The 13010-nt window shown below is 42.4% G+C and overlaps 1 protein-coding gene and 1 long non-coding RNA gene across 3 annotated transcripts in view; one reads left to right on the top strand and one right to left on the bottom strand.

Annotated features, from left to right (window-relative positions):
* Positions 1 to 13010, top strand: part of dgkaa (diacylglycerol kinase, alpha a) — a 45143-nt gene that overhangs the window by 10865 nt on the left and 21268 nt on the right. The window contains exons 1-8 of one of the 2 annotated variants that reach the window (XM_061685756.1): positions 1086 to 1588; positions 5934 to 6047; positions 7309 to 7385; positions 9788 to 9917; positions 10462 to 10536; positions 10621 to 10670; positions 12546 to 12620; positions 12792 to 12908. In XM_061685756.1, the coding sequence (XP_061541740.1) occupies positions 5972 to 6047; positions 7309 to 7385; positions 9788 to 9917; positions 10462 to 10536; positions 10621 to 10670; positions 12546 to 12620; positions 12792 to 12908 (600 nt within the window). In that variant the 5' untranslated portion in view covers positions 1086 to 1588; positions 5934 to 5971. Of the gene's footprint in view, positions 1 to 1085; positions 1589 to 5933; positions 6048 to 7308; positions 7386 to 9787; positions 9918 to 10461; positions 10537 to 10620; positions 10671 to 12545; positions 12621 to 12791; positions 12909 to 13010 lie in introns of those variants that run through there. The other variant, XM_061685747.1, reaches the window with a different exon arrangement.
* LOC133407667 (uncharacterized) lies at positions 5082 to 7385 on the bottom strand. The gene is made up of 3 exons (XR_009769206.1): positions 7273 to 7385; positions 5914 to 6028; positions 5082 to 5341 (listed from the first exon to the last, which is right to left on the bottom strand). It is a non-coding gene; the product is annotated as an uncharacterized LOC133407667 (long non-coding RNA).

Genomic DNA, 13010 nt, shown 5'->3' with positions numbered 1-13010 from the left:
GAAAGGGGGCGCTCTTAGCCGAATATGGACAAAGTGGATGCAAAACTGGGTCAAACAGAAGTAGCTGTCAGAGGGGCCTTTTCTGGACACTCGTATGACAAAACCAAGGAGTTTTTTTAAAATGAAATTGACAAGTCCATTTTAGACAGTCACTCTATGGAGGTCAAAATAGCCAAAATATGGAACCTTTAAATCCAAATTAGAATGTCAAGAATTAAACAGTTTTTGCCACATTTAAATGGAGATGGTGCCCACCTTGGCCACCTGGGGCAGTATAATTGAGACATATGGATCTACACTGAGATGGTCACAGCTCCTCAGTAAGCTTCAGTAATATTCATCTTTTCAAATAATTTTTATGGTTCGCAACCCAAACCAAAAATCATTTCCGAACGACGGAAAGTCAATCTTGTGTGGGTCTTGAAAGATCAGTTAAAATGCACTAGGATGGCTGGCAATATGGGGAACTCTGTTTTGAAAACACATGGCACTGAATGAGTTAAAAAGCATGTTAACCCCCCCCCCCCACTATTATAAGGACTAGGAGGTTATGAGTTTGATTATAAATATAGCCATATGCATAAATTTCAAAACTGATTCACCATTCCTCATTAACTATACAATCTGTATATTGGAAAGAAAGAAACCCCTCGGCAGGGGCAGTGGTGGGAAACTGCCCATTCTGCCCCTAATGCAGCCTCCATGGGGGATTAAATGTCAGTTATTACCTCCACCTTGGCAGTCTTGTTCCTATTGTCATTTACTTATTAATCCGCAGTTTATTGATAACATGTTCACATTTGGTTTGCATATACAGTAAATGTACTATTTTAGCATGGGGCAAAAAGTGTAATCCTTGCATCAATTTGGACATTCGTATGCAATGTCTTTGTCAAAGGCTGAAGGAGGGTATGAAAGTCTATCGAGTTATGTACTCCAATGTTTCCTTATTCAGGTCTTAATGTTGTTTGCACAGCATTCATGTCAATGCACACATTACAGCGTATACAAAGAGTTCCAATCTTCAAATCCACTGGGCTCCGAGCAAGTAGGACAACAGTTTCTATTTTAGTCGTTGTCTGTAGTTCGAGTCATTGATCATTAAGCTGATACAAAAATGTATTACCTCCAACGAAGACCCAATTGTCTCTGTAGCGGACATGCTCCCCGCAACCTGAGGTATCACAGTGACTCCCCCACGACTTGATAAACTGCTTTCTTCCAAGCGGTCCTGCTGCGAGACTACTACAAGAAGACGCCTACTGGACCGGGAATACCGGGATGAGAACGGACTCGGCTTCCCAGTCTCCACGCGGGCCACCGCTTGGCGATCAGAGCAGCTGCTAGTAAAGGTACCAGGTACGCTTCCAGCCAAGCGTGATCGCTCTGAAATTGCTACCTAGTCCCTGAAGAGGCGGGAAGAGAAACAGTCGCAACCTCCCACGGAACGCGTGAAGAACAACTTCTTTCCCTTCTTCCGCCTGTTTTTGTTTTATTTTTGTGCATCTTTTTCGTCCACCCACCTACCTCCTCGCCTCCTGAGACATTCGCAGAAAGACTACTCCCAAAGACCAGCTGATCTACATTCGTGAGTAACACAACAGTGTGGCTAATAATTTCGGGGAAATGATTAACTTCACACAAAATCCGAACTTTGTCCTCTCTCACACTCTCTCGCTCTCGTCCGGACTGGAGGCATTAAACGCTCACGTTTTCAACTTCAGTCCAACACCCGATGTTCGATTACGTTTTTCGTACGCATATTTTCTTTCTTTCACCATTATTCGTATTTCCTTGTTGTAGTTAGCCCCTTGGTGTTTCCCTATAGATCCCTGGTAGATTTCATTAAATATTCTATAAAATTCCGCTCTTGGTTGTGTTTTGTGTGGTTTTAAGTAAGCCTCTGTCATCTATAACTTAAAGTATTTCATAAAGTGTAGCAACCTTTAGATTATGAGACTGATAAAAAGTTTGTCGTTGTCCTCTCCTAAATTTTATACATATAAAAAGTGACGTGGTGCCCCTTTACGAGACAAATTAGTTTGATTTTAACGTTAAAGCGTGAATTGGACTAACCTGGAAGTGAACGCAGGCGTCTACCTTCCTTCGTATCGTTTCCCAAATTAATTACATTTTTATCCAAACCAATACACGCTACACTCTGTTGCTTTAATATTAGTGTGCATAAAACTCCAAACTGATTTTGCAAAACTGGATGCATGCACCCAGACAGAAGCCCTTTAATTGTAGAATATGCCACTGCTGCCGACATCATTGTAACGTCAGTTTCCATGATTACTGAAAACTACATTACTTTTTTTCGGGAGTGTTCCCCCCCATTGCTAATATTGTATGGTTTTTTTTTCCCTCCATAATTCGTCTGGTATTAGAGTTTCAAGTTATTTCAGTTGCAAATTTGCATATAATAGACAAGGGTAGGCTAATGCTCTCCAGGCTTTTTATTGTAAAGTAGTGGTTGGTGCTTGGTGAATGTAGGGGAGGTTTATGGGGGAATGAATGTTGCATTTCGTCTGGCTGTGGCGACATGAGGAGCCATTGAGACAACGCTGTACGTTGGACAGCGACAAACACTACATTAGCATCAGAAACATGAGCCTCAAATTCAGGGGACAAAACAATCCATCCATCCATCCATTTTCCGTTATGCTCACTAGGGTCGCGGGCGAGCTGGAGCCTATCCCAGCTGACTCTGAGCCAGAGGCGGGGTACACCCTGACCTGGTTGCCAGCCAATCGCAGGGCACCTATAAACAAACAACCATTCACACTCACATTCACACCTACGGGCAATTTAGAGTTCCAATTCATGGATGTTTTTGGGAAGTGGGAGGAAACCGGAGCACCCGGAGAAAACCCACGCAGGCACGGGGAGAGCATGCAAACTCCACACAGGCGAGGCCGGATTTGAAGCCCGGTCCTCAGAACTGTGAGGCAGATGTGCTAACCGCTCGACCAATGTGCCGCGGGGACAAAAAAAATATACTTTTTATTCATTTCTTCTTCCCCTCCTCCTCATCAATTGATCAAACTAATTTCATTCACCCTGTAAGGAGATAACAGCTCACAATTGTGGGCCAAGAAGTTAAATTTTAGCCGTCTGCCTATGTCACAAGCCCAACAATAATGGTAGACCAGTGCACTGTTGTGTACACTTTGCGTACACGCTAACAAAGTATGTATTTACGACACTATGTTTTCCCATAAGACACGTGAGCGCAAACAGTTTTAGTGTTTCTTTACAAAGCGATATTGCTAACTTCTGGCCTGGCACGCATTTTTTTTGGTACTTTTGTGTGCATGCAGATAATTTTAAATGGGCATCCACTGTGCAAATGGAAGCCTTGTTTTGAGTTTGACCCATTTTAAGTCTTGTCGAGCTTGATTAGTCTGAGTGTTTACGGGGGGCAAGGGAGCCGATTATCAGCTCCTTACTGATCGCATGCTGGTTGGATGGATTTCTGTCACGTTTGAGCCTTTTTTCTGTGTTGCAGCTGCTCTAAGTGGGTGACCAGGGAGCATGTGTGTCCACAAGCACCTGTGTTTCTCTGTTGAATTTTCGGCTTGGATCAAGGCTCAGATGATAAAAACAAGTTGCGTCAAGAAGGGCATCCGGCGTAAAAACTGTGACAAAACAAATAAGACTCACTGTGGTGACCCCTGATGGGACAAGGCCAAAGTCCCAACATTCCAAGTCCACAGACAGCTGAAACTAGATTTATTTTTTGATTTGTTTGTTCACACATTAGGCAGCACATTAAACTAGTGGTTAGCATGTCGTGATCGTTGGGAGGTTCTGGATTCGAGTCCCCCAGCCTCCGTGTTGTCCCCTGCACTTACAGTACCTCAATCACCAGCTTTGACTTTGTTTCTGTAGCTTTCCGCGGCTTTACTCGAACAGTGTAAATTTGAATTATAGAACAGCACTTTCCCGTTTGAGCAACGTATGCCCAGCTTTAGGCAACGTTGTCATCAATGCTTTTCTTCTTTATTCTGCAACCTTGTTCGAGGAAAAGTCAAAGACCTGACCCCTGTTGCATGTGTTTAAAGCCCCTTGTCTAAGCAACAGGCCAGCGTGCTCACATGGTGTGCATTAAGGCTCAACAGCATTCCTGCAATCCCCTGAATGAAATATTTATACCTGCTTCAGTAACCCTGATCAGACGGCACTGTTGTTATTCACTCATTCATTCTGGGATTCGTTTTCCAGCTCAGTTTTCTCCCACGGGGTCATTTGCAAATCTTTATCAGGAACTGATTGCAGAGAGGCTGATGGCAGTAGAAGAGAATAAGGGAAAATATTGCTTATACTCCTGCGTAAAGTGAACTTGAGACGTCAGCAGCCTGTTTTGAGTTTGTTTCGGCCGCCTATTTTCATTCTTCTTTTTTTAGATGAATCACTTCCAAGGCATCGATCCTGTCATGATTCCTTCATGTAGCGTATGGCCATTCATGCGTTCCGAGCCTGCTCGGTCTGCCACCAACCTGCTAGGCAACGCTGCTGACCTTTGGAGGGAATTAAGCCTGGGACACTGCGAACCTTTCCAGTGAGTCCATCAAGAGCAAACAGTCCTTTCACATTTGACAACATTTGTGCTCTACTTTCTGTCAGACAGAAAACTGAAATGTTTTCAACTTTAGTCGTCATCAGTGCAGGATGGGGGTTTCCTCCTCTCCACTTTTTCCAGGCCCTGAGTGATTAATAACATTTGCCTTGTGTGTTTTCCCACCGTGAAGGAATCTCCTTCCATTGTGTTCTCACTGCGGCTTTCAACTCTCTTTCGTGAGTCACATGTAAATTCCTAGCCCACGTTGGACCTCGTTTGACATTTGACAGTCAGTGTATTTGTGCAGTGCATTTTCTGCACAAAAGGCTCTTCCAATGTGTTGGGTGGTTCCGGTTAGAGGGGGCGGGGCGCCCCTCCAGCCTAAAATACATCTCACGCAATATTTCTTACATTTTTTAGGCCAATTAGCAAATTCAAAATTATTTTAGGCTCATCAACTCCCAAGAGTCCATGTTTCCCTTTTAGCTTGACATACTTTGGAGAAGACAGCTTGGAGTGGATCACCATTTATTAATAATGATGACTATGTAAATACAGGCTGCACAGTGGAGCACAATTATTTCCAAGATGCTGCTCAACCTTCAATTTTTGTAAAAATTTGGACACAAATGTTCCCATAGCAGCACGGCGGAATAGTGGTTAGCACGTCTTCATTACATTTCGGGGGTTCGAATGTCGGCTCTGGCCTTTTCTATGTGGAGTTTGCATGTTCTCCCAGTGCTTGCATGGGTGTTCTCTGGGTACTCTGGCTTCCTCCTGCATTACAAAAACATGCATGTTAGACTCATTGAAGACTCTGAATGTTGTTTGAGTATACGTGCCTTGCAATTGACCGGCAACCAGTCCAGAGTGTACCTAGTCTCTCACTCAAAGGGAGCTGGGATAAACTCCAGCTTACCCAGGAACTTAAAGGGGACATATTTTGCCAAACCAACTATTTCTAGTCTGTGGGAGGTAATATTGTCTCTGTGGTGCCTCAGTAAACATGAGAAATATGAATTAAAATGGTCCATGCATTCCTGAGTTCTAGACGTTTTTCTCCTGAGAGGCCTGTAATCAGGTCAAACAGAAGTAGCTGTCACGGGGGCCTTTTCTGGACAATCAGATGACAAAACAACGATGTTTTTTGAAATGAAATTGACACTTTTATACTAAGTCAGTGTTAGAGAGTCACTCAGTAGCGCTCTTAACTAGCCAAAATACGGGACCTTTAATGAGGACAGGAGCTGTAGAAACCGGTTGGATGGAAAATCAATCACTCAAATGTTACATGTCCACGGTGCAAGGTGCAAAAAGTTTTACTTTGCTTTCATAAGCAGGCCGCCTACCTTGTCACTCGTCTCCACAGTTTCGCCTCGCCGCGTCTCGCGCCCGAGCTCACGCAGCATGTCCACCCCCGCCAGCAAAGAAGTCAAGGAGCTCAACCCCGTCGACTTCATTCAGCTGCAGCAGTACATTGAATGTGAGTGCAACAGTACATTTGCCAACATTGCACCCCACTCCTCACACACACCCACACACACCCCTCACACACATACAGTACAGTACATACACCTCACCTTGTATTTCCACCCACTCACACACTCGCTTGCACACTTGGTGTCTCAGATCTAGACAAGCTTTCAGTCTGAACACAGAACTCTACACCAGAGATGGGCATGAAAATGTTATTTTCAAAAATGTATTTTGTAAATTGGCTGTTGTCTAGTGTTCATGTCAACTAGTTTGCTGGCTAGAGAAGTGGTTGCGTTGCAATCAGGTAAAGAGTTATTCAGCCAAAGCAGCACGACACCCTAACTGAAAGTATCCATTCCATTGGTGGTGAGCCTCCCAATTTTTATTTGCGATGCAATCTTAATATAAAATCTATAAAATCTTTATTAGCAGAAGTAATCCATGGTATAATAATAATTCAAAAAAACTAAATGGCCACTTGGAAAGCTGCTCCGAAGAAACAATTTGACTGAGTCGTGCTACGTTGGAGGAGTTACAAAGGACACAACTGGTCCGTGCACTTTCCGCATGGATACATTTAGTACCACGATGACCAAAAAAAGCAACAACTGTGCATGCGGAACAGATTGCGCCGTTATATTGTACGCATTACACTAAATAATAGGTCTTGATCAGCAGGCCAGCCTATTATGGCCCTCCGCTCACAAGAATTCACGTGACCTTCTGCACAACAGCCAATCGAACTCAGAGTATTTGTGCAACTTTAAAGGTGTCTTTTCAAAATGTTTTTTTTTCAGAATTTGCACTGAACCCCACATTGTATGATTGCCTGTTGTATCTCTTTAAACAAATCATTTCATGTGAAATAATAATAATAATACATTTGATTTAAACCACTGTACTCAAAGACACTTTATAAAACATTTGAATTGAAAACAAGTAAAGAAAACAATAAAAGGTAACAGGCAATAAAAGCACATAGTAATTGAATGTTTTATTTACAACCTTTTGAATGGCTCACATTTATTTTGCTCAATTTGCTTTTGGTGATTTCATTTCAAGTCTTCTAATGAATTGTATGTTCCTATGTAAAAGCATGAAATGAATTAATTCAATCGATTTATTTAGTCTAGTGTTAGTTGGTCCGTGAAGAATATTGTCAAATCGCTATCCGCTATTGCACACAGAACTTGTCAGATGTTGTCTTTATGTGATAGTCCTAAAGTATCTACCTTGACTTTTTCCCTCCTTGTGCGAACCTCTTCCAGATTGCAGCCTGAAAGTGAAAGACGTGCTGCGGGAATTTGATGCAGATGGCCGCCTGTCCCGGCACAGACACGGAGAGGTGAGGGGACAGGACAGGACGGGACGGGACGGAGTGTGCTTTTCATTTCAAACCTGCACAAGTTCTGACACGTGACGGCACTGAGAGTGCAGAAAGGAGCGTCTGATTCATTCTTACGTGGGCACGTATTTACAGCGTGACACCGCTGCAAAGATGAGATGCAAAGCCGACGATGCTGTCGACTGAGCGCTCTTGTGAGAGGTGGTCGTTGTTATACAGAGACCGCAGATGTAAATGACGTCCTTGCACAGGCCCACGCAGCAAAGCCTCGCCGGCTGCTTTCAGAAGTTTCTATTCACTAATGCAGCAAGCTAATGTAGTCCTTTCTGATGGCTTCTAATGTCAAATTTTGAGGGGATTCAAATTCATTTTCCCCATACAAAAGAAAACAAATAGAATTCATCTTAAACAGCACGATGGCCTCACATATGCATTTAGGTTCACTGAAGGTGTCAACCTCATTGTAGTATTGTATTGTATTTGATGTCAAAGGGGCAGGAACTCCAAAATCTTGCCATCCCTTTGTTTGAATGCAGAACAAATCAAATAAATTAAGAAAAATCTTTTACACATTTTTAAAAATCATTTTACAAACCAGCCTCAGTTTTCTTGAGAATATTTGGCTTCAGTTTGTCATCTACAATGTGTGCTTAATAACTGATCACAGTAATTGTATTTTAAGGCACGAAACTTTAAGTTACAGGTATTTGGAACTGAAAAATATAGTATTGCACATTAAAATTGGATGCACTTATAAAGATCTAGGAATTATGACCATTCCATATTTTACAGGACCATAATAATTCTCAAAATTATCCTTAGTCCACACCACCACAATATTTTTTTTTCACTTTCAAGGTCATCCTGCGGACCGGATTGTACTCCCTAGCGGGCCGGTTTTGGGCCGCAGGCTGTATGTTTGACACCCCTACTCTAAATTGCCCTGCAATTGACTAGTGACCAGTTCAGGGTGCAGCATACCATCTTTCACCGTATGTCAGCCAGCATAGGTTACAGTCACCAGTGACCCTACTGAGAACAAGCATTATAGAAAATGTGCGTACGGACAAAAGGTAGCTTAGCACCATCCATAACAGTATGTTACACTAACACGAGGATTCCACTTAAACGTCTTAGTGGGGTTGCAATGAGTGAATTATTTATTAGTGGGGCAGCTCTGCAGGGCATCGGCGTCAACAAGAAATGGGTTTGTGGTTCAGCATTATCGAGGGAGTTCGGTTTAAGCCCTCCGGTATGCAATCATTAAAGTTGCTCATCCCAGGCTGGAGAGAGAGACAGCCTGCTCCACTGACTTCGGCTTTCTTGCAGGGGCGCCTTTAGTGTCTAAACTATAAGTTGAGGTAGCGACGATAACTTTATTGCCTACTCCTGGTTGTTGTTGACACCTCGTTTGACTTATTTTTATTTTTTATTTTTTTACAATTTAAAACACTTCCCACGTGTCCGACTATAATTACATGTCTGTGACATGCATACATCAAAACACCCTAAAGATCAAGAATTATAGTACTGTATCTTTCCTTTTTTGCTGAAATTGGCTCATTTGAGAAGGCAGCGCCGTCTCATGCATGTCAGTGACTGGAAACCACATCCCATGTGCTGCTCGGCCAATGGCGAGTTTAGATTTTGTCACTGTGACGTCCAGGTGTGAAGGATTGGTCAGGCAAGCCAGTGTCTTCTGCTTGCTGGAGCAAAAGCCAGAGTGTGGAAGAAAAGAAAGCGAGTGCCCGTAAAGCATTTTCACTCAGTGAGGCAGCACTTCATACTCTACACTGTGAGTGCGTGGCACATGAACACATAACCAAACACAAACACCCCTGCCACCACGTCCACAAAGCAATATGTGGCAGTTATCTTCTGTTAGCTAACGCTTGAGGTTAAAGGAACAGAATTATCACATCAAACTTTTGGCTTGATGTGATAGCAGGCGTATCACGCTTGTGGGGGATGTGGCTGTTTCTGCAAGATAGAGTTGCAGTGTAGTCCCGAAAGTAGATCTTCATCCAGACTAGCTGATCATGTCATGGGTCAAATTTGGTGTAGCCTGGTTGTTTGTAAATTATCCTTACTGTTACGTAACAGTACGGCAGAAGCGCAGAACGGCTCTCTCGCGGACACATTTCCAGAAATAGGCGTGTGACAAAAGAGTTGCAGTCCTTGGTTGTTTGATTTTACCTAGATGGGGGGGTGGGGGTGGGCAGGCACTCCACAGACCCACTTAGAAATAGTTGAGTCTGTGGAGTGCCTGCTTTAAAAAGGGTAACGATCTGCATCTCATTGTATTTGAAAAAGCCAACGTGCAGCATGCAATGTAGTTTTCCATGTTACTGAAGCTCACTAAGCGCCCACACACGCCTCATTCAAATTTGTTCATGTTCCAGTGCATCAATGAAGAAGGCTTCCGTCTCTTCCTGAAAACTTATTTGGAAGTGGACGACTTCCCAGCAGATCTGTGCCAGCGACTCTTCCGCTCTTTCCAGAACTCCGAACCTGCTCGGGAAGACAGCGGCAGTAAGAATACACAAACACACGCACGCACACATGTGGATGGGTACTCTTGAGGCAAATGGCCGCCACTCACTGTCTTGTACCATGGTAAAAGTAGCCTGGAGATTTTTCCACATTGGTTGTGTTATTTCAGGATACTGAAAAAAGAAGTGCAGATGAACCCAAAGAACAATATCACATTTACAATAATAACAATAACATCATTTTGTGCATGCTGACAATATTTGAAAGTATATATGTAAAAAAGGAAAGAAAAACTAATAATAATGAAAAACACTATTTGTTTTCTAGGGGTTATAGTCACTGATGGTGTAGAGGTTCACTCGCCTGACTTCCATGCAGGCTACACAGGATGTGTTATATGTGCAACAAAGAAACAATGCAAACATATGGCTGCAATTGACCGGAGTCTAGTCCAGGGTGTATTCGTCTTTTGCCCTCAGTCAGCTGGGTTAGGCTCCAGCTCACTCACAAACCTTAAGAGGACAAGAGCTATAGTAAATGGATGGATGGACAATACATATTGTTCTATTGCTGTACTTTACAGAGGAGGTCTTTCTAAAGGATGTTTCGTGTTATTTCTCACTCTTGGAGGATGGTCAGCCTCGGGACAAGCTGGAGTGTAAGTCCTTTTTTGTCTTTTCTTATCACGAAAAAATAGCCATTGTTTTTCATTTGTTGTGTAATTCTGTTCCTTTAACCTCAGTTGCTTTCAAGCTCTACGACAGAGACGGCAACGGTGTCCTGGACAGCTCGGTAAGATGTCAGTCAGGAATGTCTGAAAACATGGTCCTGATGAGAATGTGTTTAATTCAGTGGCGGGCGGTGAATTTGGAACCTGGGCCTTCAGCGGGGACTTAGCAGACTTAAAGACCTACAGCATCCAGATGGCCCATATTTCACTAACAAGTTCTCTGTATGTATTTTTTGCTAAAAAAAGAAAGAAAAGAAAAGAAGAAACTGTCAGTCTTTTCCAACAATATCACTCGGTTTTGGAGTAATCAGTAAATAACCAATTGCCCTGGGAACAGCCTTTTTTATATTGCAAAATCGATACACCGCCATGTCTTGGTGTCAGTTAATTGCCACAACTGGAGACCTTTTTGCCTCATAGCCAGTGTGGAAAAAACAATGTACAATACTATAAAGTGGCAGTATTTAGTCATATTCTATGTATTTAGCATCACTGTCAGGCAGAATTCGCCCAACTCCAAAATGACAATACAATTTAAAAAAAAAAAAAAAAAAAAAAAATACATCATTTTGCTCGAGTTTCCAAACTCCAAACAGCTGTGCACATCAACCTCCACGGTCACGCCGACATCCCCAACGTGCAAAAAGCTTTTAATACTTCACAAAAGCAAATGCCTGTGTTATGTCATCTTCCCAAAGTCTTTTTTCAAAGGTCTTAGAGCCATGAGCGACGCAATCAATACAATAATGAGCTGGCAAAACCCGTGTATGAGGCGGAAATGAATCTGGACGCACTTACCTGCATATGCGTCGTGGTTTCCTTCTCTTATCAAGCATTAAAGCGACCGATTTTCACAAAACAAGCCTACTCAAATGTATCTAACCTTACTATTTTCACTTGTTATTGTCTAAAAAAAATTCCAACTTTCAATATAGACAACAATTATGCCATGCGGCTTCCACACAACTAAGAAATAGGCGGAGTTTGACCACACTTCTCAGACATTTTGAGTGTCGAAGCGCGTTTATAGATTTGTTCTTAAGCTACTCTCATCACATTAAGTTAGTTAATATTGCATAAAAATAACAAAGTAGGGAGAGACAGATAGCATTGATTTTTGAACCAACCAAGTACACATACTAGTATGAGCAAATGTGCTCGTCTTCTGTCGCTGACGTCAGCAGGCTGATGTTGTGTCAATCAGGCAGGTTTCAACCTAAATGTAGGCAGACCAAAATTTGTCTGAAAATCCACTATGTCAGAAAACAAGCCTAAAATTACAATCAGACTATTGTGGGGGGATTTTTTTTTTTCTGCAGACATTAATTTTTAAATCCAGAACTATGGAATACACTAAGTGTCACTTCTTCATACTGCGACTATCACTTTGCAATTCCATTAATATTATACAAAAACGCAATATAACAGCATGAAACTGTGCCACATACATCATCTGTAGCATTTCAGAATCAATATTTATCTAGTAACATGCTAAAAACATTTAAATAAAATAGTACTCACCGGAGATGTTGATTATTAAATATTTTAATTTGGACAGATGTGTACTTGGCTTGCTCACCCCAACCAATTAGAAGACAGAATCGGGGGCCAGCTCACCGGCCTTCGGAGGACAGATTTGAATCTGATTGGTTAAACAAACAGTCTCATTGCTGAAATAGATTTAAATAAACATCTGAAGGCACTGGGCATATTGGACTGACAATGGAAACACAAAGATGATGAAATCTGATCGGACATAAATTTGTTATCTTCATCCGCTGCTGGGAGCAATTTAGCCAAGAGAAATGCTAGGAAATAAAGAGAATAAACTGTTAGGAATAAATGAATACAATTTCGTTGGACAAATTTGTTTGTAAATCTAGGTTAGTGTTTCTGATAGTTTTCTTTTGTATTTTTTTTTTTTTATTGAATTGCAGGAAGTGGATAGAATTATAGCTCAAATGATGCACGCTGCTGAGTACTTGGGATGGGACGTGTCAGAGCTCAGGCCGGTAAGTCCCACAATGCCCCCGCTGCGCTCGAAAGCACCACATCCGGATCGTGATGGCCAAGTGGTTTGTAAACTGATTAGCTTCGCACACAACAACCACAAAAACCCGACACCTTTCCCAAAGTTGAGAAACCTGTTTGGAGGTCAGAAGATAACAGAGAGATTCCCGCAGGTTCTCAAGGACATGATGACAGCGATAGATGCTGACAGCAGCGGTACTGTGTCTCTGGAGGAGTGGGTGGAAGGAGGCATGAACAACGTCCCCCTGCTAGTCCTACTCGGCCTGAAGGTAAATTACGTGAACGCTTTTATTGCTGCTACCAACAGCTCTCCGGCCTTTCTTAGGCTATTGATAGACATTTAAAGCCAGGAAAGGAGATTGATTCACCTG

The sequence above is a fragment of the Phycodurus eques genome, chromosome 1 (genome assembly GCF_024500275.1).
Source record: "Phycodurus eques isolate BA_2022a chromosome 1, UOR_Pequ_1.1, whole genome shotgun sequence".
Lineage (NCBI taxonomy): Eukaryota > Metazoa > Chordata > Actinopteri > Syngnathiformes > Syngnathidae > Phycodurus > Phycodurus eques.
Note: the sequence above shows the minus strand (reverse complement) of the source record. Positions and strands in the feature narration are given on the sequence as shown.